A 27,243-nucleotide genomic window follows, 5' to 3' on the forward strand; every position below is an offset into this window, starting at 1 on the left:
AACTGACATTTTTCATAAATGCTATAAGGAGGGGGCACATATATTTTTCTTGAATTTTTTTCTTTACTCCTCACTCCCTCTGTTAGTGTCCCGTTTTGCTTTTTACTAATTTAACATTTCAGCGTCCAATTAACATTTTAAGCCAAAAAGCTTTGGGGAGTTCTGTTCTACACAAGGGAAGTATGAGCGAGGGGTCGGAAAACAGACAGACGGAGACGAAGAGAGAGGGAGAGAGAGAGTGTGTGCTGAAAGAGAAAAAATGTTGATTACGAAATTTTTGTATTCCCTGAATATAGTTAAGGTATAGAAATTTCACTGACTGGAGGAGAGAAGGCGGGCAGTCGATTGGAATTTCATTTGTTTGGGATTTTATTAAATTTTTTTGGGAATTTAATCTCTATGAGATTTAAAATTCCACTGTGTTTATTTAATAATTTTGTAGATACAATTTACGATGAAATTTTAATAGAAAGTCAGAGAGGCGCGACAAAGGTTATACTCTTTAAGTGAGACAACAAGTAGAAAAACAAGTAGTATATTTTAAACACGCTGTTATTCCGAAAGAATGAAGTAAGAATAGAAATAGGACTTCGGTAGATCGACGGTAGAATACGGTGAAATATTTTAGTACAGACAACACTATACATTCTCGACTAATATATTGGAGCAGATCAGTTCCACCATAGTCCCAAATACCCAACTTAATTCTTTTGAGGCCTTTCATGGTAGGTTTTCATTGGTTTTGCCGCGTTGAAATTTGTAATCACATTCATACATAGGTATGTAGGTATGTGTTTGAAGTCCACAGGTGCTCGTGCGATGATTTGTATGGATTGCCAGTGCGTCGAGGGAATATGCTTCCCTTCCAATTATTTCAGAAGTAAACGTTTGTCGATAAGCGGAGTGTATGGCGTAGCGGCTGCTGTCTAAAAAGTTTAACAAGCTTCGCTCTCGCTCTATTCTTCATTCTATTGTTCTCTCAACAACAACAGCAACAATGCGCTGAGACGACTGCATCTCGCAATGGAACAAACGAACGGGTGTCTACATTGGTGCGTATTTTCTGTTTTTATCTTGATCTTCTCTTCTACTGCTGCACCCCTCTCACCACCTTCTTTGAGCGCCCGCACTTTTATCACAGGTTTAGTGTCGTGATCTAGTACACGCCTACATATATGTACATACATATACACAACTCTCTTGCTTGGCCACCAACTTTCGCTCTCGTTCTTATGAGTGAGATAGGGAGAGATGAGACGAGCTTTGAGCCGCCCACGCTGCTGCATTCTTATAACAGCTTGCTCTTCCCCCCGTCCCCTCATTCAAAGCAGTCATAAGAGCGGTTAATTAATTCTTTTTATATCAAGCGTCTTATTAAGAGAGAGGGGAAGTCGTGCATAAACGAAGGCCGATCTGCGAACCGAGCTTTGACTGGCCTACGCTGCTCTGCTGCCCCCCTCTCCCATGACGTGACACGCCGAACACACAAGCTTTCGCTTCACCCATGCTGCTGCATTCTTATCACAGCTTCGACTCGCCTTCGCTCTTATCGCCACTGTTATTTCCCCCCGGTTTCTCATTAAAAGCGGTAGTTTAAAGCGGTCGTTCAAATCGGTATTTTAAAGCGTTCGTTAAAATCGTATTTCTAGTAAAAGTGCGCGTGCGCGCCTTAATGCAACTGGCGCGAAAAGTTCCCAAATGATGTTTTTCCTACGAAAATATAATCAAAATCAATTGTTTCGCATTTTCGTGCGTCGTGTTTTTTTAAATTTTTGTTTTTGTTTGTTGTTTATGTGTTTGTGTGGAAAACAACATAATAAAGAAATGCAACGCAAAAAAATAGAAAATTTGATTCAAATATACAGAACTAAAAAACAGCTACATACATACACGTCCCAAAAGTAGACAGAAGATAATATTAAACGCTACAGCACTACATATTGAAAATGCATATAAGAACAGGTGAGTCTTTCCGTTTTATACGGTTTTATACTTTTTTCGAAATTTATAAATATGTATTTATAATAATTATAATTTTCTGTAATAGTATATCTCGTATCTCATCCTTTCCCTACTTTTTAATTTATAGATATTTTTTGGTTTTCGATCAGTGAATTTTTTCTGGTGTGATAGTCATACGTTTTTCAGGTAATTCGCGTAGGCAAATAATTTATCTCAATAGCTTGGATCGGATGTTTGTCGACTCCGATTATAGGGGGATGTACGTTGATCAATTGGTTTTGTCTGTACAACTACAGAAAAATCTGCAGAAATCCGTAAAGAACCACTGTCTATCCTCGGCCAGAAACATTTGTCTGCAGGCAGCTTGGGTGTGGTTTTTTTTTACACACAAGCAACCACAAATTGTATTTGCTAGATACAGGACTTGTCGTTTGCGCTGGATACTGCAACGGATATGGAATCCTCTCTGTGCGATTTTCACTATTATAATTTTATAATTTTAAGAAGTATAAATATTTGCGTTTTTTTGGCAGACCTGCAACTCTGTCTTCAATTGGAATTTTCTGAAATAGGATAGATTTGAATATTTCATTTTTAACCTTATTTCGATGGTTCGAGGGTTTAAAGTATAAAACAAATTATATATGTACTTAATGTACCAAAACAGTAACCCTACCACCCTGGAAATTTGGAGCTTTTGAAAAATCTCATTAAATTTCTGTTTGGCAAAATGTGTGGGAGGTTCCTGGAAGCAGTTGAGCAACTCAAGCTGTAGTGCCCAATACAAAGAGCAAGTGGAGAACATAAGCCTTCGAAGAACCCATCAACTCTTTGGTTAAATCAAGTACTAAATGAGTAATAATGAATGATGTGGCAGGTCGGTCGGGTGTTTGCATAGGCTCTGCTACCGATTCCGGCAATACTCGACCCTCTCCACTCGACACTCGACACTCGGGTCGACTGCCGTCTCTACGTTTCTATACATTCATTCTCGTTATTTCTTATTCAGCAGCCATCAGCATGCACTTAGGGCTCGTTTTAATGCAAATTCCAGCCGGCACATGTGCCACGTGATGTGCGAATGTTGGCAAAATCCATTTACCACTTAACCGCCTCGAAGGGGAATTACAGTTGCATTCCAAGAAAATAATAGAAAATAATTAATGCAGTTTTATTGTATAGAATAATTTCTCCGAATAATTTCTCTGCTGCAAGGGAACTGCCACAGAATGTTGCTCATTAAAATTGAAATTGTATGATTTTTGTATATGTTTTAATTTTTCTTCCCCTTTTCCACACACTCTCCGTCCCTCTCTCACTCACTCTCTCTGCCTTAACCCTTTGTCGTTTGTGATTTCGTCGTCGCCGTCGTCGTCGTCCTGGATGGCAGAAAGTTCCAGTTTGCCAGCGTGTTAATTTGTGCGTAAACGTTGCACTAACGAAGCGGAAGAGGGAAGGGATTGGATGGGAAGGGAAGGAAAGGGAAGCGAAGAAGCTTTTGCCCTCTGAATAATACAGCAGCGTGTGAGGTGTGGGACGATTGCGAGGGCTTTGTGGGGGGCGGCGTGCAGGCAGCCGGCATTCAGACGGATGGAACGCGTAATTGAAATGGCATTTAAATGTTTTTGGGGGCGGCGAGGGGGCTACGGACCTGTGTGACGTCGCTTCAAGCGTGCATTTTCCATGTGAGAGAATGTCATACAACATTATGGAGCTTGATTAAAGGGAGCTCTGATAGAGGGAGAACATCTGTGGAGATAAAGGTCCACGGGAACATATGTACATAGATTATTTGATTTAATTCAAACTTATTTCTTAAGTTAGGGGGGCTTAAATCCTATTTAATGGGTATTTGCAATAGAACTTTCTTGAATGGAAAGTTATGGGTAAAGAAATGTTCTTCTTTTCTTTTTTCAGCCTGAGTCCTGGGGCATTCAGAATCACCACAACTGCAGATTGTACTACAAAACTCTTTGAATTCGTTCGAATTGCAATATATCTGTTTAAATGAGTTTATTCTTCTTAGTGGTTCAACATAAAACTGATTTAAGATTGAATTTTCTTAATTGGCAAATCGTGCTGCTGCTGGCTTCACCTGCAGGCCACCGCAAAACCAATTACAATCTAGTGGGGAAACTCTAGTGTCGGTCTTAAGTCTTGAGCCATGGATGGGAGTCGCCAGAATTTGCCCGGGAAACCGCAAACTTTTCCACACTGTCCAACACTGAGCAGAGCGAGAGCTCCATTAGAAAGTTGAAACCACACATATCAATTACTCAAGTTTTCGCTTGTTGGCGTCTGGCGTCGGGCGACGTGCGTCTCGTCGCCTTGGTATCGTCCTGTATCGTCCTGCAATTGCATGGGAAATTCCAGAGCCGCAGCAGCTCCGAAGACAAGCAACAACCGAAAGTTTTTGGCCATGATTCGAAATTTGCATTTCATTCCGGCCAGTGCAGGACAGTGCCGGGCAGTGCTGCGGCTGCGGCTGCGGCTCATAACTTGACGGTCCGCTCTGACAGGCATTTCCGCCTGCAGACCGACCGGAATCTATTTGTTCTTCTTTCGGTTTTCCCCTTAAAGTTTCTTCTCACTGTTTGTTTGACATTTTATTTGTTTAAATAGAGAAAACAAATTCGCTTATTGTTATGCCATTCTCATTCGCATTCCCCTCTCCCTCCCCTCCCCTCCCCTCCCCCCACATTGCTCCCTGTACTATTTGTTTCTTCTACTTTTCCGACTTTAATGCGTAAATATTTTTACGCTTTTGGCATGGAAAGCAGCAGCAACAGCAGCGGCAGCCAAAAGGCAAGGCAACAAGCGAACAAATTTCATAAAAAATTCACAACAGGCGAACGAAATAAGATAAAATAAAATAAAAAAACTCCCAACCCCCTGCTGGGAGGTGGAGGTGGGCAAAAAGTTTTCCTCGTTTTTTTGCTTTCTGTCTCTCTCTCTCTCTCTCTCTCTCTCTCTCTCTCTCTCTGTGTGTGTGTGTGTGTGTCTCCCAGTCGATATTAAATGAAGCTGTAAGAACTTTTGCCTTTGTAGCTGTTTTTCTCCTGCTGTTTCGGGTCTGCGTTTTTCCAAAGTTCGCACTGAATTTATATCCCAGCGAGTAGTGTCGGGAAAATGGTAGTAAAATGGTTGAAAAACGCTGCTTGGATCCTCATGTGCGCGCGAGTTGGATACCCTGGGGGGGCTTGACCCAGGAATATTTTTAGCCATCGGGCTTCAGCCCCAGGTGCAGGTTGCAGCCCGCTGGCTACGCACACAGGTATTTTTTCTGGTCTTTTGTTTTATGGCAGTTTGAAAGCATCTTGGATATTTTTGACATAAATCAAAGAAATACTTGCTAATAAATTGATTGTAAAGTGTTTTTTGTGCACGCCTCTCTGGGGGAGTCTCTGATTTTACTGGCATGTATTTTTGATTATTCGTAGACTAGGCGGCCAGCCCCCTGCCCACTCGCTTCTCGCGTGGGCCAACCCTCGGCTCACTCGCTTCGCTCAATCCCAACCCTTTCTTATATAACAGAGAGATTATTTATTTATTATTATTATCGCTTAAACTATGATCCAATATTATTGATATTTATTCTAAAAACTAATAATTATTTATAAATGTTTTAATAGGTTAATTTTCTCTTATTATTACTTACACATTTTTGTTATTTTTAATGTTAAATCTTCGTGGAATTTGAGGGCTTCATAAACCTTTTGCTTATTAATTTGTGCGACTATTGTGGATGTGGAGACATCTTTCTAACAATTTACAAACTATTATTAAATTAAATCGGGTTTCGCCAAGGAGAGCCCTCATTAATTAGAGAATGATTTAAAATGTGCTGGATATCCGATGTTCGATGGGTAAACACTCCATTAAGACCAGACCCAGTTTCTTGTGCTGCCAGTACATTCGGGGACATTGACTTTAAGCCGAGAAAGGACCATTTGCACTTAAGAGGAGGATCCCAGCAGCGAAATGCATTTACAGCGTAATCCAATCTCCCCCATAATGAAATGCTAATGGCCAGGACACAGACACACAGGGATTTCCAATTGGAGTTGCACTCAGAGGAGGCCGGAAGCAGCCGAGTAGGGCATACAGGGCACTCCGGTTGACACCCCCCGAAAATGCAACAGACCCTGGAGGAAGTCGCCTCTGGCTCTGCATCTGGCTCTGCCTCTGCCTCTGGCTCTGCCTCTGGCCGTGTCTTGGGTCACGTTTTGTATTTCACGCTTCGTTCTTTGTGGCTCCGAATGTGTGTATGTCTGCTGCTGCTGCAGGATTTTTAATAACCCACGTTCCAGATTGCATTCAAGCCATACTTGTGCTCAATCGTTTTGACCAGCAATCGGGTGTTGTTAACGGCTGATGACAACGATGTTGGCCTGAATGGACCTACAGCATTGTCTTGGAGATGGCTTTTTCGGGACCTGACACTGACATCTTCGAACGAGCCGAAAGATTGTTTCAGTTTATCTTTTCTCGACTGGTAGCAGGAGAAAATCGATTCATTTCACTCATATATGAGTTCTGGTCCGACCGCAAATTTGATTTTTCAATGACCACACCCACACACCCACACACAGCTCTCTGACCACAGAGAAAGGTGTGTGACAGGTCAGGCCACACAGACATCCTCCCTGGCCTGTGGACAGGCCACTCAAATTCCACAAACTAATCAACTAATAAGGCTCGAAGCATCGACCGAGAAAGCCATCGGCACAACTCTAACCATAAATCAGATTCAAGCTGCATACATAAATCCTTGTGGGAGAAGGAAACCCCCAGCGGAGGCTATCAGAAGCCAGAAGTGCCAGGGCAGCATTCAAAAGTCAAAAGTAATAATGATACTGATGCTGAAGCTGGAGCTGTGGCCAAGGGAAGAAAGCACGGGAAAAATCTCACAAATTTGCACTCGAAAAAGTTGCCAAGCTCCTCTCCGGCTTACGCAAATTCCCCGTTCAGGGCATACAGCTATACAAGGGGCCAACGAACAGCTCTCTGTACCTTTGAGTTTTTGCCATTTGTTTTTATTTTATTTTATTTTTGTTCCTTTCACCCATATTTGAGTTAAAATTTTCACTTTTCACCTTCCGGCGTGCCGTTCAGCCGCTGCCGTCGCCTGCAGGTAAAAGTATTTCGCCCAGCTCTTTATTCTGGGGCGCTGAAACGCATAAATCAATGGGGGTAAAAATCAAGTAAGCAAGCCACCAGGTAAGCAACAGACCGGGCTGGGACGGATGAGGAGGAGGAGGAGGAGGAAGATGGCAGCAAGCCAAGTTCCTAAACTTGATTTAATGCCGGTGCAGTAGCGGCAAAGGCAAAGGCAAAGGCAACGAGAATACAATATATTGGCAGGTTGTTCTCCAAAGTGTTGCTGGCTTAAAAGCTCTTAACCTGACTTGAATCGCATCGATATAAATCAGCAATCGGCAACAGAGAAATACTCGCAAAGAATTTGAGATTTGTTCCTTGACAAATTGATGCTGGCCGAAAGCTGATGTCAATCTTTAAAATTTAAGATTTGGGGGAATGGCATCTCAAGAGCATACAGAATATATTTATGTAATAATACACTCATAAATATTTTATAAAATTCCATTTTATTAACGCACTTTCAAGCACATTTACATACATAAATTAAATACGTTTAGCCTAAACTATAGCTCCATCCCTGTCCGACGATGTTGGGTAAACTAATTGAATTAATTTATATGCACTTTGCCAGGCCAGGCCGGAAACAGGAAGGGGGCACCCTTCACCCACTCACATCAGCATTCAACCAACTAGCAGTTGAATAATTTATTAAGTGTTCAATTTCCTTCTGGCAAACTTGTCCGAGAGAAACATACCCGTACGAGCGCTGATTTATCGAAGGCAATTCCTTCTTTTTTTATTTTTTTTTTTATGTGGTATATATCTCCTTAACTTTCTCTTAAGTTTTCAATTAAAACTTTAGCGAAATCCAAAAAAAAAAGGGTCCCCGGTATCTATATAGTTCCATATTGACTAGGACTGTGAGTGGGTCTGGCTTTGCTTGGGCTCTTAAAAAGTTTTTCATTTCTTATTTTATGAGAGACATAAAAAAAAACAAAATAAAATTAGAGAGGGAGAGTCCTGGTTGACTCTTTGGATGACTTTGCCGTTGATAAGCTTCTTATTCCATGCAAATCCGTCTTATACTTTTTTTAATGCATAAACCATTTTCCATAATTACCCAAAACGGCTAAATGGGAAATGGAAGCGATAAAATAATGCCGGTTTTGCTGAATGCCTAAATAGATTGGAGCACCTAAATCTGTAACTGAAAATAATCATTAAAATAAATAATATGATTTACATTCTAATATATGTCCTATATCTATCTATCTAACGAGAAAGTATGAGAAATATTTTATTTCCTTATAAAAAATACAAATATTTTTAGCAAATATTTTTATGAAACTAATTCAAGAAGATACAAGTTTACATTTGGAATATTTTTTCACTGCAAGTTTACGTATTGTTTTTTTTTTTTATATTATAGTAGTTCCATGATAATATCATAGGGCGTTTAAATATACCTACATTTCATTTTAATTTAAGTTAATTATTAATTCTGGGAAGAGAAAAATGTGAGATTAAATTGATTAGATGTTCTCGTATGTATGTTCTCCCTCTCTCTCTCTCTCTTTCACCCATTAAAATATTTCAGTTCCATTTTCTTGCCATTAATCGTTGTCGATAAGATTCGCTTTTAAAAAAAATCTGTATAGATTAGTTATAGATTATAGTTCGTTATTAATACTGCCAAAGTCTCTACTCGAAATACGTATTCGATCGAGGACAAGATTCACAAGATTTTTATGTATAAAACACCACAAAAAAAAAAAAATGCCTTTCCTTACGTCCATCCGATGATGGATTCGTTAGATATATCTTAAAATTAGTTACAAATCAGTTTGCTGCATCGCACCGGAACCCCTCCTGGCCATGGTGCAGAAGGCCTCCCCCTGCTGCTCCCCCAGGCAGATGATCAGATTCTCCGGGTCCCTGGGGTGTGCTTTGGGAGCTGTGGCTAATTTGCCATTGGAGCTGCTGGATTTCCCCTGGGCCCCTGTCGATGCTGTCTTCTCCGCCGTCGTTGTGGAGGAGGTGGCCGTCGAGGAATTATTGTTGCCAGCATTGTTGGGCTGCAGCTGCGGCACCTGGGCATTGGCGGTGAGGAGCCGCTTGGAGCCACCACGACGACGACTGCCCTGCTTGGTGAACACGCTCGGCTCCAGGTGCAGCTGGGCATTGATGTCCTGCTGGGTCATGCAGGTGAAGGCCTTGAAGAAGCTCTTGCGGAAGTTCTCGCTCAGAAAGGCGTACAGAATGGGGTTGACGGCCGAATTTGAGTAGACGAGGGCGCCCAGCAGCAGGAAGATGAGTATCTCCAGGCGCGACAGGTCGCGCTGAGCCGGGTTCGAGTTGATCAACGCCAGCTGGGATATCCAGTGCGGCAGCCAGCAGCAGATGTACACCGTAATGACGGTCAGCACCAGTCGTGTGACCTTGCGATGGGCCCGCCGCTTCTCCTTGGACTTGGTCGCCTGTTTGGGCCCCACGGACTTCAGTTTCCGTATGACCAGATAGTAGAAGCTGAGAATGAAGCAGAGCGGCGTGGCGAAGCCCAGGAAAAAGGTGTACAGAATGAATGTTGTGCCCGAATGTTTCTTATACGCATCCGGCCACATAATGTTGCACGAGTAGTTGATGCCATCCTCCTGCTCCACCGTGCTCGCGTAAAGGATCACCGGAAGCATCAGTACGGCAGACGTGGACCAGGCCACGGCCGACACGATCTTGGCTATGTGCAGGGTGCGATATCGGGGCGAGGATATCGGATGACAGACGGCTATATACCTGTCCGCCGACATGATCAGCAGGAAGATCGACGAGGTGAACGATGTGATGGAGGTGCTCACCATATACGCCTTGCACATGAACTCCCCGAAGCGCCAGCTGCAGATGCGCATCGTGTAGAGCAGAAAGGGTATGCCGATCAGGAAGCACTCGTCCGCTATGGCCAGATTCAGGATGTAGATATTGGTCACCGTCTGCATCTTGGAGAACCTCAGCACCACATAGATCACGAGCGTGTTCCCAAACAGCCCCACGATGCACACGATTCCATACAGCACCACCGTGAACAGGTCCGCCAGCGAGTTCCTGGTGGCTATGCAATGCTCGTACGTGGGCAGGTCCGTGCTGTAGAGCGGTGGTTCCTCTGGCTGGATCGTAGAGCTCCTGCCGCTGTCCCACCGTTGGCTTAGTTCTGTGGTGAAGAGGCTTTCGTTCCAGGCCGTGGTGTTTGGATACGAATCGGTTGATGGCCCCTCTCCTCCCCCCCGGGCCGAATGCAGCAGCCTCATCATTATTAGCCAGGTCAACATGGTCTGGCCGGTCGCTGTCTCCCTTGTGTTTTTTGTGCGCTCTAAATCTAATTATATTGTTCGGGGGATGTCCATCATTCGGTTTACCTGCAAAACAAATTTCATTATCCCATTAAATACATATTTTATGCGTGCGTGCGTGCGTGCTTTGGGTGTTTGTGTATAATTATGCAAAATATGAACATTTTTTTATACCCGATATATTAGATTTGTGGTAAAAGTGGATGTGTGTAACGTCCAGAAGGAATCGTTTCCGACCCCATAAAGTATATATATTCTTGATCAGCATCAATAGCCGAGTCGATTGAGCCCTGTCTGTCTGTCCGTCTGTCTGTCCGTCCGTCCGTCCGTCCGTCCGTCCGTCCGTCCGTCCGTCCGTCCGTCCGTCCGTCCGTCCGTCCGTCCCCTTCAGCGCCTAGTGCTCAAAGACTATAAGAGCTAGAGCAACGATATTTTGGATCCAGACATCTGTGATATGTCACTGCTACAAAAATATTTCAAAACTTTGCCCCGCCCCCACAAAGGACGAAAATCTGTGGCTTCCACATTTTTAAAGATACGATAAAACCAAAAACGCAGAATCGTAGAGTGTAAAATCTCAACCAGATCGTATAATTATTATAGCCAGAATCAAGAAAACAATTTCATTCTTTCTCGCTCTGTCTCTCTCTAACACACAAGTTTCATGGTCGGTTTTGCCAATTGCAAAATATGAGTTCAAGGATCTCAGAACCTATAAGAGCCAGAGCAACCAAATTTGGTATCCACACTCCTGTGATATCGGACCTTGACCGTTTCGTGTCCAAATTTCGCCACACCCCCTTCCGCCCCCGCAAAGGACGAAAATCTGGGGCATCCACAAATCTCAGAGACTATTAAGGCTAGAGTAACCAAATTTGGTATCCGCACTTCTCTTAGATCTATATATAAAACGTATATCTCAGAATTTCGCCCCACCCCCTTCCGCCCCCACAAAGAACGAAAATCTGTTGCATCCACAATATTGCACATTCGAGAAAACTAAAAACGCAGAATCATAGATAATGACTATATCTATCAGATTGCTGAATCTGGATCAGATCGGATCATTTTTATAGCCAATAGGAACAAATCAATTTGCACTGGCTACGCAGCGCCCGACGTCACGCTCAGACTGATTATCTGTCTCTCTCGCACGCACTCTTTGTCGTGTGGTTCAATATTAGCGGCGTCTGCCGCAGGAGAGCCATACTGACTTAGTATCGGGTATAACTGTAGAGTTGCGGTGTACGCAGCAACTCACAACGTTCCCCCTCGTTTTTTGATTGTTATTTTTTCTCAATGCTATACATTTCTCTTCACATTATTCCGACTATCAGTAGAACAGCTGAGTCGCTTTTTGGGAAAAAACTGTTTAAAAGTGTAGCAGTCGCTGCTCACAGCCCCCAGCTCTACTATTCCTCCTTCTCGCACTGCAAGCTTTTCCCCTATGGCTATCTCTTTTTGGCAGATAGTCAGTTGGCAAATTCTAGTGTTATACAGATATTAAGAATAACATGGCCCAAGATAAAATTATAGAATGCTTGTTGCTCTCTTTTCTGCTCAATTTGGTTGGCCCTTTTCCCAGCCAGCAAGCCAGTTTATGCGGATAATAGGGACCCTTTCCTTTTTCAGGCGTAAAACTTTTGCAAATAAAGCAGTTTGTTAAGCCAGTGGGATTTATAATCCACCCAAAACTTAAAAGAGCTCCCAATTCCAATCCTGTGTACTTTTGCTGGGGCTATACAGTACAATATAATTATTTGACTGTATTCAATACAGAATCGTATACGGCGGGGGAAACGTGAAAGTTAAAAACAGAGAAACGGCAAAACAGCTGGGCAAAATGTAGTGCTGGAAAGCAAGTCAAAGGAAGCTGTGCTGGAAACCGAGTCAAAGGAAGCTGTGCTGGAAACCGAGTCGAAAGAAACTGTGCTGGAAAACATACCACCTCTCTCACTTTCATTTCGTGTGCGACATTTTGAGTCATTCTGGGAAAATAAAAATCAAATTTTCAATAATCTGAACGTAAGAAATTATCGTATTCCCCGTAAAAGTGTTTTCTAAGCTGTTTGCCGTCTTGCAGGTAATGGCGCCCCGCAGAAGTGCTCGTATTTTGGCGTCCCATGCCGCCCCGCCCTTGACCCGACGCGCTGCGTTCCTCCGCGCAGTGGAGGCCATATCCGTTCACGGGCGCCTCAGGACCACCACCACTGCTAGCCAGCGCCGCAGGACCACCACCACTGCTAGCCAGCGCCGCAGGACCACCACCACTGCCAGCCAGCGCCGTGCAATCCAGATCGCTGCCAACCAGCCGCCCGCTGAGGACCCTCCCGTTGTCAACCGTGGCGGGATCAATAGTCGCGGTACCAATCGCCGTGGGACCAACCGCCGCGGGACTAATCGCCGCGGTACCAACAGTCTTCCTGTGCAGGACACCGCACAGATCGTGACGCTCCTCCAGAATCCCGACCTACAACGTGGCACCGGTAGCCATGCCGTCATGGGAGCTTTGGCCGCTAGCTTACAAGTTGCGATGCTCCGAATTAGGCGTACGCCGCCTCCGCAAGGAGATGGCGAAAATGACGAGCGATCCGACGGACGGGTGCACGGTGGAGTTAGTGGACGACTGTATATACGACTGGAAGGCCGTTATTCTCGGGCCCTTGGGCACGCCCTACGAGGGCGGCCACTTTAAACTACGCCTTTACTTTCCGCAGACGTACCCGGCTCGACCACCGTTTTTGATGTTCCTTACAAAGGTCTACCATTGCAACGTACACAACAGCGCTATCTGCGTGGATATTCTGCGTTTTCCAAATGCGAATTAAAGGCACAGCAGAACACTCTACTACGCAGTTTCTGTTATTATACCCGATACTCAAAATGAGTATTGGGGTATATTAGATTTGTGGTAAAAGTGGATGTGTGTAACGTCCAGAAGGAATCGTTTCCGACCCCATAAAGTATATATATTCTTGATCAGCATCAATAGCCAAGTCGATTGAGCCATGTCTATCTGTCCGTCCGTCCGTCTGTCCGTCTGTCCGTCCGTCCGTCTGTCCGTCTGTCCGTCCCCTTCAGCGCCTAGTGCTCAAAGACTATAAGAGCTAGAGCAACGATATTTTGGATCCAGACTTCTGTGATATGTCACTGCTACAAAAATATTTCAAAACTTCGCACCGCCCACTTCCGCCCCCACAAAGGACGAAAATCTGTGGCATCTACATTTTTAAAGATAGTATAAAACTAAAAACTCAGAATCGTAGAAGATGACTATATCTTCTAGAGTGCAAAATCTGAATCAGATCGTATAATTATTATAGCCAGAATCAAGAAAACAATTTCATTCTTTCTCGCTCTGTCTCTCTCTAACACACAGGTTTCATGGTCGGTTTTGCCAATTGCAAAATATGAGTTCAAGGATCTCAGAACCTATAAGAGCCAGAGCAACCAAATTTGGTATCCACACTCCTGTGATATCGGACCTTGATCGTTTCGTGTCCAAATATCGCCACACCCCCTTCCGCCCACGCAAAGGACGAAAATCTGGGGCATCCACAAATCTCAGAGACTATTAAGGCTAGAGTAACCAAATTTGGTATCCGCACTTCTGTTAGATCTCACTATAAAACGTATATCTCAGAATTTCGCCCAACCCCCTTCCGCCTCCACAAAAGACGAAAATCTGTTGCATCCACAATATTGCACATTCGAGAAAACTAAAAACGCAGAATCATAGATAATGACCATATCTATCAGATTGCTGAATCTGGATCAGATCGGATCATTTTTGTAGCCAAAAGGAACAAATCAATTTGCAGTGGCTACGCAGCCCCCGACGTCACGCTCAGACTGATTTTCTGTCTCTCTCGCACGCACTCTTTGTCGTGTCGTTCAATATTAGCGGCGTCTGCCGGAGAGAGCCATACTGACTTAGTATCGGGTATAACTGTAGAGTTGCGGTGTCCGCAGCAACTCACAACGTTCCACCTCGTTTTTGGCTCGATTGGCTACTAATTAAAATAGTTTTAATCTATATAGAATTTATAGAATCTAGATGAAAGCAGATTTTCCCAGATATCTATCCATCTTAATTATCCCCCAATTACTGCATCAATGCTTTCCCTTTCTCTCTCTGTGAACAAAAATCTTCAACTGGCACTTGTTAACAAATTATTGAATCCCAAGTTAAAAGTTAACACTGACAAATTACACGTACAATAAGAAAACAAATCACAACCCCGCCCAGACCAGACACTTGGAGGAGAACTTTTTGGGGGCAAAAGTTTTGCGCCGACTTTTCTGAAAAATTACCCCAAAAATCTTCAACTTTCAACGTTTTTTATTATTTTTTTCTGACAAGTTGTAGAACAAGGAGTTCTGAAGGTAGACAAATATATATGTATGTACATAAATCATATGTTTTTGGCCCATTTATTTAAACGGAAGAGCGGCCAATTCCATGTGCAAATGGAAAAGTTCTTGATTTATGAAAACTCAGTTGATTTTCAGGGTGTGGCAGGTGGCAGGTGGTAGGTGGGAGGATGGAGGTGATAAATTAACATTTAAATTGAATTCAAATTACACACAATTTGTCAACAACAAACAGGGCAGGTCGCCAAGCAAGAACTTTGTATTGTACAATAAATAAATAAAGCAAATGAAGTGGAATCCGGTGCTCAATTTACGCAAATATGTGTGTACATATCTGTTGAAAATTTATACATATTTGCTTCATCAAAATTCGGTTGCACCACGCAAGGAGGTAGGGAGGGAAGGAAGGAGGGACTGTGCATGTATAAGGCCGTTTTGAAAGGCCAGAGGAAGAGTTAATCCTCTTAGTCTATGCCTATTTCTGACTAAGTCTGAGGCGATTCCCCGATGCATGTTTTAGATGGAATGGATTACAACATCTATCCAAATTTGTTAGCCATAGATCAGAATTTTAATTGGGGGATAAGTCAGGGATGTAGTAAAATGTTAACAGTTATTGTTTGGACCTTAAAGACCCCTGAGGTTAGTCTGTGAAATGCATTCAGTTTATTTCGCTATCGGGGGAAAATTGTTGGTGCTTTATTGTACTTTAACTTGCTTAAATATTTAACAGTCCTTCTACATTTGAATATCATTCGAATGGAACTTGTATGCCACAAATCTCTCAGGTTCCTTCAGCTGAACGCTACCTTTAATTCCAAGCTGATTGCCTGGCTAGCCCATTGAATCCCATAGATTGCCTCCACATTTGAGCTGCAACGAGCAAAGCAATCAAGCTGGGATCAAGGCAGGCATGGCATGGCATGGCAGCCATGTTCTGCGTATTGGATTACAGCGGTGCAATCAATTAGAGCTGTATTTGACGTTGTTATGTGTGTAATTAACATGTAATCAGGTGTGAGAAGTAGGGCAGGGCAGGGCAGGGCAGGGCAGGGCAGGGCAGGGATATGCAATGATATTGGCAGTTGAGCTACTGAAGGGTTTTGTTGGGCATGAAATCCCATTTAAGCTGCAATTTCAGTTGCAGGCTATTTCGTATTTCAATTTGTGGTTTTTATACAAAAATTAATTGAATATAATTCAAAATGAATCCGTATCTTTTTGTATCACATTGTTTCGGGTAGATCTTAACCACTTCCCTTAACGTCTAAGCCTTCACTGAATCCGATCCAAATTGTTTGTTGAGATTGAATTTGATAGTTTTCTATGTAGAAAACAGTCAAAGATGGTGCTTTCTATCGGCAAATATTGTAGAGCCCAACTTTATTCCCTTTTTCGCATTCCAATTCCTTTTGTATTCCTTATTGGCTTGAATTGAATTGTGTGTGTGTGTGTGCGGTAGTCACTATTCCATCAGTAGCCACAATCCGTATCCATCCCACCCCGCCCGTGTGCTGTCGTTTGTTTGCTTGGAGACTTAACTTTCAACGCGTCGACAGGTGTAAAACGCATCGATTCCCCCCCCCCCCCTATCTTTGACTCTGCACAATTGTTGTTCGACATTTATTTTTCCTTTCGGCTCTCGGGGCTGCTGCGTTTATTGTTGTTGCAAGTGTAACTGTTATCGGCAAACCGCAATGGAGGCACAAATCGGCAGCCAGGCAGCTGATTGCCTCGAAGGGGGCAAAGACAGCACGCAGCGCACTTCTATTGTATGCAGTTCCTCCACTGACGACGACAGGCAACAGACGGCGGAGACTATTGCCAAGAAAGCTACTGACGAAGCTCCCTTCTGCATGGGGAAGGAGATAGATGGAGACAGGAGAAGAAGCGAGGGGCAGCTGTCGTCTCATCTCTGACAAGGGACCGAGCAGCAACACCATAGGAAGGTGCCGGAGCCATCATCATCTGCTCATCGCACCCTTGACCACATTTTTTTTCTTCTTCCTCTATTTTTCTCTCTCTCTCTCTCTTTGCCTCTCTCCTGCTCATTCGCTCAGTGTGCACGTATGTTCGTGTCTTTGTGTGTGTTCTGTTCTGCAGCATTTATTAAAAATTTATGCATTTTATGAGACCCTCAAGAGTGGCTCCTCAAATGCATTTCCCTCACAGCTTTTGTTGATGTCTCTGCTCCATTGAACCTCTTCATCCTACTCTCTCTCCCCGACTCCCCGTCTCCCCGTCTGCCCCTCTTCCCTTTGCTCTCTGGCTCTTGATGATGTGACGAAAGGCTATAAAAATCAGCATTTTCAGCTTAGAGGGAGCTTATTTGGTCTCTGGGTTCGACCATAAAGCTTAGGAGTTCTATAAAAATGAAGAGTATCCGAAGGCAAAAAGGACAAAGGACACATGCCAGTCAATACAGAGTTGCATGTAATGTTTTTCGGGGATTTTCATAATGTTTTTGGAAGCTTTAATAAAGCGAAAGTTTTTGGTGAGGAGTGGGGACAAAAAGGTATGAAAAAAAGGTATCACGAAAATAGATTGCCAAAGTTTTGGCTCACTTGAAATATATGAAATTGTAATGTTTCATTAATTACTGAGTTCGCAGGAGCTGAGAGTGCATCTAAAAATATTTATATTTATCAAATAATTATTTTTAATATTAAAATTCAGAATATTCAAACTAAAAAGTTGGTTAGTTGGTTAGTTTGTCGACTTGAACCGGCTTTAAGGCGACTTGAACCAAAGCTTCGGGTTTCAGCAGAGCACTGCTTGATCACTGGCCTGTGAAGAAGAAAACGAACCAAGCCTTCAGGTTTCAGCGGCGTACTGCTTGAACGAAACCTTCAGGTTTCAGCGGCGTACTGCTTGAACGAAACCTTCAGGTTTCAGCGGCGTACTGCTTGAACGAAACCTTCAGGTTTAGTCGATGAACTGCTTGCAGAAGAAGTTGAACACGAAATGAAGCCAAACCTTCAGGTTTCAGCGTTGTAATGTTGTTTTTTTCAAATCTTTTTCTCATCTTAATTTCTCCTCATTAATTCTCTTCAACAAAATAAAGATAATTAATTTTGAAAGCAAATTCTACAGAACGTACGGCGCTCCACTCCATAGGAGTAATTCCTCTGCTTTTGGCCTGTTTGGCTTAGCCCAGTAATTTGATAACTTCGTCCATCACTTGGCCAATTCTTGCCCGTTAAATTGAAAAATTTTGCATTATTCATAAGCACCCAGAACTTTAAGCTTTGCTGATGTGCGCTTAATTAATTAAAACTTTATCAAAGGACCCTTGAATATGGCATGCATGTGTGTGTGGCTGCGTTATGTGGGTATATGTATGTGGATTATGTTACCAAAAAATACAGCTAGGCGCCCACAGGGAAGGACAAACAAGGCAACAAGGAGAGGCAACGGCTTGGGACCAAAGGGCAATGGAGACCAGGGGACGCATGCATTCCTAGAAATGCGAAGCGAAGAGCGGTAGGGCCTAACCTTGCATGAGTATACGTTGGCCCCTTGGCAAATGATTATCCGCTTGCTTTGGTTTTGGCAAGCAGCAGCACAGCTGTCGGAGTGCCGAAGCATTTGATGCCCTTTCGGGAAGCAGAAGGATATTGTCTCTGCTGTTGATGCAAACTGCTGCTCCAAGGAATCATTCTTCCCCTCGGAAGGCAGGGCACGAAAGTAAATCAGAGTGGGGGAGAGGCAGGCATATGCAAAGAGCATAATTTTATGGATAAACACACAGCACACAACACCCGCCCACTGTACACACAGGGAGGCACACACATGTAAGCCTATGCTCCTATGTTTCTGCGTATTTGTGTGTGTGTGTGTGTGTGTCTTAGGGGCAGTGGCAGTGGCATGCAAATATGACTACAAAATTTGCATGTATACACAACACAAACACACACACACCCAAACACAGAAATGTGTCGCCCAGCCTCGAGGCTAGAGTGCACTTGGGTTCGGGATACGGTACCCTTGTTTATAGAGCCCCTACCCGAGCATAAAGTGCAACATAAACAAAACTCAGTCACCTACACCACACCGCCCCCCCGAGAGAGTGCTGCTACATCGCTCAACCCCCTTTGTGGATGTGGATGGTGTTTTTTGTTTGGTGGCAAACGCACTTAATCTTTGGGACACATTTTTGGGTATTTCGGCCACAGGTTGCCACTCACCGTGTGGCCTTACCCTTACCCTTATCCTTACACTTGCCCTGACTCCCTGACCTTTGATAAAAACACTCAAAACATGTGTTGCACAACACATAAAAACAACAACGACGACGACGACGACGACCTCTACAACAAGTGCAATTATAATCCCAAAGGGCTTTGTGCTTCAAGCCTTTTGTTTCATTTCAGAATTGAGTTTGGGAGTGCGGCAAAAAAAGTTGGGTCCATACATCGGCCTGATAAAAATGTTTGGGATTATCGTCCTTTGTGTGCATTTGCGTATAATCCTTTGAAGGGCTATCCTACCGATTTATGCATTTATTTCGCCCAATTAAGCATTCGAATTGGCAGGCAGATTATGCCGTTGCATGAGTGAAAGAAATCCCCTGCTTCGCGACCAAGCCACATGCATACATACGTACTCCATGGTACTCGTAGAGAGTACTATCCCCGCCCCCCCACTTTGAGAGAGTTTTGCTCGTTGTCTGGCTGGTGTCTCCATGCCTCCCCCTTGGAACTTTTTGCGGCCAGTCCCTATTTAGCATCCAAATGGTAGCCAATGGGTGGGCACACTGTTGGCTCAATTATGGCTGGGGTGTTCATTGTTAACTCGTCTAGGAGTCTGGGACCCTGGGACCTTGGGAGACCATAATGTCTGCGACATAAGCTGGAGTCCTGGAGAGATTGTTCTTTTCTCTTCCTGCCATTTGGTTCGTTTTTATTTATGGCAGCAGCAAACTCTGGGGCTGCACCTTATATAGGGCCCAGCAGAAGGGGGGAGGTGGTGGGTGAGGGTGAGGCAAAGTCCTTCCGTGTTTGTGGATCCTTTGATGTGGTCCCTTGTATGTTGTTTTATGTGGCAGCTCCTGTTGCCGGTGCCGATGCCGGTGCCATTGCCGTTGGTTTGTGGTCTCAACGGCAGGGCAGGCCGTTTGCCAAAAACTGAAATCTGCCATCGGTTTTCCACTCTGTTTTCACATTTTCACGGCCCCTTCCACCACATCACATCTGTCTTTGAAGCTTTGTTCATTGTTCAGCCACACCCTCATCGGCTCCATAGCTGTTTCCGATTTGGTTCTTTGTCGTTGTTGTTTTTCCACCGCTCAATTCGGTGGCGCTTTCTGAAAAATGTTTGTCAATTGCATGCTAAACGTTTTTAGTGATTGGTGGCAGGAAGTGCCCGGGAAAAAACGGGGGAAAACAAAAACAAAAGCAAAAAAGGAGAGAACTGAATGTAGATCTGTAGATAATATTTGCAGGATGTGTCACGGTCTGGTAGCTCTTTAAGGACTTAAAGGGAGCACGTAAAGTCTTTGCCCAATCCGATTGGCTGTAAGCTTCACACATTTTCCCAGACCCCTTTCTGGAAATTGTATCAAATTTCCCACTCGAATGTTGTTTCCATGGAAACACTTTTCCCTTAAGCGGCTTAGGCTTAAGCTTTTTTTAATTTTCCTCAAATGTGAGGCACATTCATAAGTAGATGATAGAAAAATACAAAAATTTAAAGAATTTAGGCCGCTCCCCCTAAATTCTTTAAATTTTTGTGTGGAAAATCGTTTTATTATATGGCATTTCCGGGCTAATCCCCGCTGTAGTCCAATTAGATCGAGGAGTCCCTTACAAACAATTTAGTTGGAGTTCAAATATCATTGCCATCGGCTTACGGGCGCTTAACACTTGCCAGCGTCACGCCTCGCGCCATCCACTAGTGCAATTTATGGGGAGCATTCCCCAAGCCCTGCGCTCTCGACAATTTGCATAAATTAGCACCAAAATATATATTACTCCCTCTGTTACCAGCTCCCTGCTCCCCTGCTCCCCTCGTCCTGCTTCCTGCTCCTTCTCTTCCAAAGCGATGTGTTTATTATTGTTCGCCTGTGTGGAAGCGCTCGCGTGTGTATGTGTTGGATGCTTCGATAGTTCCGCCGGCAAATTTAACATAATTTTCCGAGCACCCATTGACAATAATTGAACTGCTCCTCCTCCACCCCCCCCCCCCCCCCCCCCCCCCCCCCCCCCAATAGATAGAGGATTATGTTGCATATGTCGTTTCGGGTCAACGAATCCATGCCCATGTAAATGCCGGCCATGCTGCGCCCAAGGATTGTCACTAATTGCGTGGCAAATCGAAAATCCTTTGTTGGCCGAGCGGTTTGGCTTTTACGTGCATTATGGATGCTGTCCGAAAATTGTGGCCAAAGAGTTTTAACTGTAACTTTAAAGTTTTCGAGAATATTCGGAAACAAAAGCAGCAATTTAATTGAATTGAATTATTTCCAGCCAATCAACATCATTCATACGCCCTGTTTGCACTTCAATTGAATGTTCCGAGAACGGGAACGGCAACGAAAACGAGCACTCCTTCTTGCCTTGGCTATTTGCTAAACACTTGACAAGAGCCAGCCAGCCAGTCAGTCGAGGCCTCTGACTTCAATGGGAGTTCCTTTTTTTGCCGGAGTTAATCACACAAACTGCTGCTGCTGCCATCATCGTCATCGTCATCGTTATCAGCAAATGCCATTACCTAGGTAAATAATATGGTAGCCAGGAAACAGCAAAGGCTTTCTCTTCGCCACTTTTGATGTGCCCGACGTGTTGCTGCTGACCATTCAGCAAAAATAAATAAATAAAATGCTCAAGAAGAGCGCAGATAAATGGGATAAATCTGGGGACGCAGAAAAAAGAAAACAGAAAAGAAATCAAGTTGATTGCAAAAAAAAGGGCAAGCGCTCAATCGACCGACCGATTCTCAGATACTATTAGAACTGTTTGTGGCTCGGTTCCGCAATGCAATTAGGCAACATGAATGGCCAATTGATTTGCTGACTGTTTTTGTTTTTCCCAGCTGCCATTCTGTCATCAACAGTTCTCATTCTTGTTGTTTTATTATTCGATAATGGCCGAGGGTAAACCCCAAACACAGAGGAGTTGTCAGAGCTTTGAGGTATCTTCCAGATATCTTTGCGTAGGGTATCTGCTGGCCGTATTCTCCTCACACAAATGCCATTTACGTTTTGTTTACAAAATTTGCCAATTCTGCATTTTAGTGCGTCTTTCAATGTAATTATTGTTGTGTTTGGTAGCCCGATGATGCTTTTACTTTTTGGTTTTGGTTTCGGTTTCGGTTTTTTTTGCTCTCATCTGTTTATCGCATTCCCCTTCTGGCCTTCCTTTCGCTCATTGGATTGGAGTGTGTTCTCAATGTGTGTTTTGCAGCAGCCATGGCCAAATAACGGAATTGTTGTTGCCGTTGCTATTGTTTTTCCCCATTTTATGGGTTCAATTAACCAGAAGCCATGAAAATCATAAAAATGATGAACTTTTTATCCTCGCATTTAAATTGATTGCTTTATAACAGATTCGGTGCGGGGTCTCGGTCTCTGGAATACTTAACAGCTGTGCGGCCTAGAAAATGCCCTCAATAATCCACCTTAAAATACCAATACACACCGGCTCTATTGTTGGGACTGGACTCTCTCCAATTAACACTAAATCATGCTCTTTATTAAATACATTTTGCAACACCAGGTCCCTGAATAGTGTGCTGTTTGCCTGTGTGCTTTGTGCTCTCTTTTGTATCAGTTTTCTATGGAAATTCAATCAATATTGCAGGAGGGCTCACGGAGGGCAGCCGTGACGGAGTTGTGTCATTGCCAGAAAATCGGACGCTAATTGAATTACGAAACGGTATCCGTCCGCATAACGAAATCGATCGACACGTCAAATGGAGTTAAATGTATTTTTTGGCTCAAATCCTTAGGGGGCCTTGATTGATTAGTTGATTTGCATTCGTAGTTAATTATAGATTTGCAGAGACTCATCTTTTTCCAATATTTCACGTATTTTGATATCTCTGTTTACCCCCCCAGATGCGACATTGAGTGAGAGCCACCCCCCACCCCCTTCCAGTCTAATCATTTGTTTACTATTTTTTGTGTATATCCCATACATCACATTATCTTTTTGTTGCTGTTTTTGTTCGATTTTCCTGTTATCTGCTGCTACTCTTTTGTCGTCATTAACGTCATTGCGTCCTCGTTTAATTTGAACATTAATCATGCCTGTCTATGCCTGATGGTGGGGGGCTAAAACTATGGCACAAAAACAGACAAAGGAAGTTGCAACCAATATTGCAGCAGAGGAAAAGTTGCGGCAGGTTCTCTAAAGAAGACAGGCAGGTCTTATTATTAGTTTTCTATGCGCCTCATCCTTCATGTTGCACATGCGCATCAAGTATTTCTTGAGGCAAAAAGCATTCTGAAATTCTGCGGCAACTTTCCCCCCAACATTCTGGATGGTTTGGCAAACTTTGGTCTTGGTCTTGGTCTTGGCCTCTTTCTACCCACAATTCTTTTTTAAGCTTTTTTTTGAGATATTTTTCTTTTGGAGTTGCTGAACTTGCTGGACTTTTATGGAGCACCTTAACACATAGTTTACTTGCCCGCATTCCCGCATCATCTTTTCTCATCCCTCCTTTCGCTTCCTCTCTTTTGTGCCATGGCTAATCATCACAGCCAACTGTTGGCTCATATTAATTGACAGTTTGCCGTCGTTTGGCCCAGATGGAGCCATGGCTAAGTCCTCATTAACTCATCTATCATTATGTGGTGGATGTGGATGCGTTTGGTCTCCCTTCCATCATCTCCATTTCCCTCGACGCACTCATTAATTCTCTTTATGTAGGCCAATTCAGAGGGGGGCGTGACACAGTTGGATATGATATCTACAGCAGTTCTCCCTATCCCTATCCCTATCCATATCTCTATCTTCCTCTTCTACACGCAGCTAATCTTATCTTCTGCGCTTAGATTTCGTTCTTTTTTATTATTTTAATTTTTTTTTTATAGGTTAAGTTTAACGTCCGTGCCCCCACCCCCGCCCTCTGCCTGTTTAAGGTTCTTGTCCGTAATTAATTGCAAAAGTTCCCTTCATGTTCTGTTCTCTCTCGTCTGATGCTGCACAAAAGTTCAAAGTTTTTGTGGACGCTGGGAAATGGTGGGTGGGGGATACCATCCACAAGTGATGAGTGGCTAAAACCAGAGAGTTGTCAATTATGATGAATAATTATACAAAATTCTCTAATTAGCAGCAGGAGAAAACTTCATCGATGACGAGCGTGACATGGTCTCTAAAATTCAATCAATTATTCGTGAAATGTTTGGGATCACTTTTACCCACTAGTCATCGAAAGTTACGACGTAATTGTTTCCCCGAACAAAAGGAAAGTTTTATACCACATAAAGGAGGTCTTTGGGTAGCTAAAAGTTTCTTTATTATTATTATTATTGTTTATTATATAAATAAAGGTAAATATATAGCGAGTGAGCCGGCGGCTCTCAAATATATATTAGTATCAAATCTCTCTCTCCCTCTCTCTCCCACACTCCCTCTTGAAGTATCAAGCAGCAATTTTATGCTTCTTTAGCCATCAATTACCATGGAAGCATCAGCGGCATCTCAAGAGTTGGTGGAGCATCTCTGGCACTTGCTCTACCATTTGAATCATGGGGTCTCTAGACCTACCCCCCTCCCATCCCCAACACTTGCTCTTTCTTATCCAAAGCTTCCTTTGAGATGGAAGGAAACGCCATCATTCTTGTTGTTGTCTGTTTGCCTGACGCCGAGGCGAAAGGTTAAGGCATGCATCGCTTCCATCAAATTAGACGCATTTTCAACGCGCTTTGTCTGTGTTTCCTTTCCTTTCCTTCCTCCTCTCTCTCTCTCTCTCTCTTTCTCTCTCTCTCTTTCCCTGTTAGTGTCCTATTGCCTTTGGCTATTTCGTCTATCTCTCGCTCTCCCTCTCTCTGTTAGCTCACCTCCTCTTCTAGCCCTTTCTCCGTTGGCTTTTTTTTTTTTTGCTTTTGCTGTGGCAATATTCGAGCTGACGCCGCTTTGCCTTTACTTTTTATCACTTCATTTGCACTGAAATGTCAATGTCTGTTGCTTTTTCATCTCTTCTCACTTACTCCCTCCCGCTCTCAGACTTCTCACACATTCCCTCTTCCATCTCCGGAGTCCGGACTCCGGACAGCATTTGCCGAATGCCAGGAAGGAAGCAGTTTTGTTGCAATGATGTGGGCCGGTCCCGGGTTGGGGATCTTTTTTTGGGTGGTCCTGGCGCTAGTAAGAAATCTGTCTGACAAATTACATGCCCTGCGAAGTCGCACCAGCAGCAGCACCAGCAGCAGCTGCTCCGCCAGTTCTTCCGCCTCCATGACTGGCCCTTCGTTCACCCATGCCCATTGTTGTCTCTGGCTGCTTGCCCCACATTTGGACTCAACCCATCAAGCCATCAAGCGAATGAACGGACGCACGTCATTCAGTTAGTCGCAGAGTGCAACGGCCTTTTGATTGGGCGCTAGGTGGCTTTGCTTTGCTTGGGTTTTGCTTTGGGTGGGGTTTGGTTTGGGGTTGCGTTTGGTTCGGGCTCGGGTTTGGTTTTGGTGGATGAGCTCATTTCATCTCTTCTGGGTTTGGGGTTTTTTATATGTAGTAGTAGTAGCTCGGGGCTTTTTGCGTTATTTATTATTTTTGGGAAACTCTTTAGAACAACTTTTCCATTGATATCGTTGTGGTTTTAGCTTTTAAAAGATCTCAAATAATAGTTACGAATAATCATGCTTTAGTTCTACCTTAAATATGAGGACATTTCGAGTTCAAACAATCACAAGATTCGTACAAGTTTCCTTTTCAGCCCATTACTCTTACCGTAATTTTTCAAATCTCATTTCATTTGCCAAACATCTTTTCGGGCCTCCTGGCCTCCAGTTTCTCAATTTCCACATCATCAGGCAAACCAATTCCTCATTCCGACGGGGACTAACAACCCCCCCCCCCCCCCCAAAAAAAAAAAAAAAAACACAACGCAACATTCAACAGTTACAAATGGCCATTCACACAAAATTTTGGGTTTATCTGACAAATTCCGTCACACACAAAAATAAATTCCGAGAGGGTGAAACCTTTTTGGAAGGGACACATTCTTCGGGGTACCCGTTGGCTTACCCGCTTGGATATCATCCCATCGTACTCTGGGTAGGTGGTAGATCTATCCCAGAGAAAATTCCCCACAAAATGGCACACGACGATGCACTTTTTGAGGTTCTCAAAATATTTGGCAAACGTTTCTGCAATTTCTCGCGATTTCTCTAATGTTATTTTTCACTTTTGGCCTTCCCTCTTGCCGGATTTATTTCTGATGTTCTTCGGATGCGGATTCTGTTGCAGAATACTAGCTGGTGATGCGTTGCTGCTCCGATGCTGCTCCTGGTGCTGCTATTCTGCCACTTATTTTGTGTATTTTCTTTTGCCGTTCTGGCTGCTAATTTGCATTTGCCTCAAGACGCATCCAGCGTGTCGAAGACACGCATCCGCCCGCCCGCAGATGCGGTGGATCTTCTGTGTGTGGTTTTCGCGCGCGTATTTCGCAAACGGTTGTTTTTGTCTGATTTACCGTTGCCTCGCTAGTGCTGTAGTCTTCTGCCGTTGCCACTGCTGCACGTTTCGGCTTTGTTTTGCATACTGTGGCGCCGCACTTGCCGGCGAATTTCGTTGCGGTGCAATGCGAGAGACGAGTGCAGAGTCGCCGCTCGGTCGGCTATACAGTTACAAGCTCGCCGCCTCCTTCGGGTTCAGGTTCGTCGCCCGATTGGCCTGATGCGTGTTGCGGTTCGGCGATGCTTTTGTCGCCGTCGCCGTCGCTGTTGCTGTTGCTGTTGTTGCTGGCTGCATGGCATGGCATGGCTCGCATTGCAATTTCCTTCAATTAACAGCTTTCGCTCGTTCCTCTCTCTCTCTTTCTTTCTTCCACTATCGCGCGGGAACTTTCTCTCTCTCTTATACGAGCACGAACTCTCACTTTCGTTGGCTGTTAGCGCCTAACAGTGCACTGTTAAACGCTGAAGCTCTGTTAGCTTTTGGGGGGCGGCCTGATTGAACTTTGACCAGAGCTGGGACTGGGACTGGGGACTGGGACTGGGGACTGGGGCAGAAATGATTAGATTTGATTGCGAGTTGGACAGGCCGTTCAGTGGGGATGTTCTTCGATTACTGATTGATTATATTGTGCCTAATTGCATGCATTTTGCAGGTAGGAAAATGGAAAATAATTGGAAATTGCAAAATATCGGATGTGTTCTATACGGTCTAATCACATTTGAAGATTGAAGATACCTTGGTTTAATCTTGAATACCAAAATGAAAATTCTAGAACATAATTATGCTTCCGATTTGAATCTCTTCGAATTTAACATCCCCCCAACATTTATAGACTAAAT

The 27,243-nt window shown here is 43.8% G+C and overlaps 3 protein-coding genes across 3 annotated transcripts in view; 2 read left to right on the forward strand and 1 right to left on the reverse strand.

Moving 5' to 3' along the window:
• The first annotated feature begins 1,243 nt into the window (after nucleotides 1-1,243).
• Nucleotides 1,244-27,243, forward strand: part of LOC108153167 (somatostatin receptor type 2) — a 90,427-nt gene continuing 64,427 nt past the window's right edge. The window contains exon 1 of the mRNA XM_033386856.1: nucleotides 1,244-1,962. The gene's annotated coding sequence lies outside the window, so the exon portion shown is untranslated. The remainder of the gene's footprint in view (nucleotides 1,963-27,243) is intronic.
• Nucleotides 7,573-26,498, reverse strand: LOC108153168 (somatostatin receptor type 5). Its single transcript, XM_017282973.2, has 2 exons — nucleotides 25,973-26,498; nucleotides 7,573-10,472 (listed from the first exon to the last, which is right to left on the reverse strand). Exon 2 carries the CDS (start codon nucleotides 10,383-10,385, stop codon nucleotides 8,898-8,900), a length of 1,488 nt encoding a protein of 495 aa, XP_017138462.1. The 5' UTR covers nucleotides 10,386-10,472; nucleotides 25,973-26,498; the 3' UTR covers nucleotides 7,573-8,897.
• On the forward strand, nucleotides 12,211-13,254 carry LOC108153171. Its single transcript, XM_017282976.2, has 2 exons — nucleotides 12,211-12,431; nucleotides 12,490-13,254. The coding sequence occupies exon 2, from the start codon at nucleotides 12,493-12,495 to the stop codon at nucleotides 13,099-13,101; it is 609 nt and encodes a 202-aa protein (XP_017138465.1). The 5' UTR covers nucleotides 12,211-12,431; nucleotides 12,490-12,492; the 3' UTR covers nucleotides 13,102-13,254.

Source organism: Drosophila miranda, chromosome XR (genome assembly GCF_003369915.1).
Source record: "Drosophila miranda strain MSH22 chromosome XR, D.miranda_PacBio2.1, whole genome shotgun sequence".
NCBI classification, from domain to species: domain Eukaryota; kingdom Metazoa; phylum Arthropoda; class Insecta; order Diptera; family Drosophilidae; genus Drosophila; species Drosophila miranda.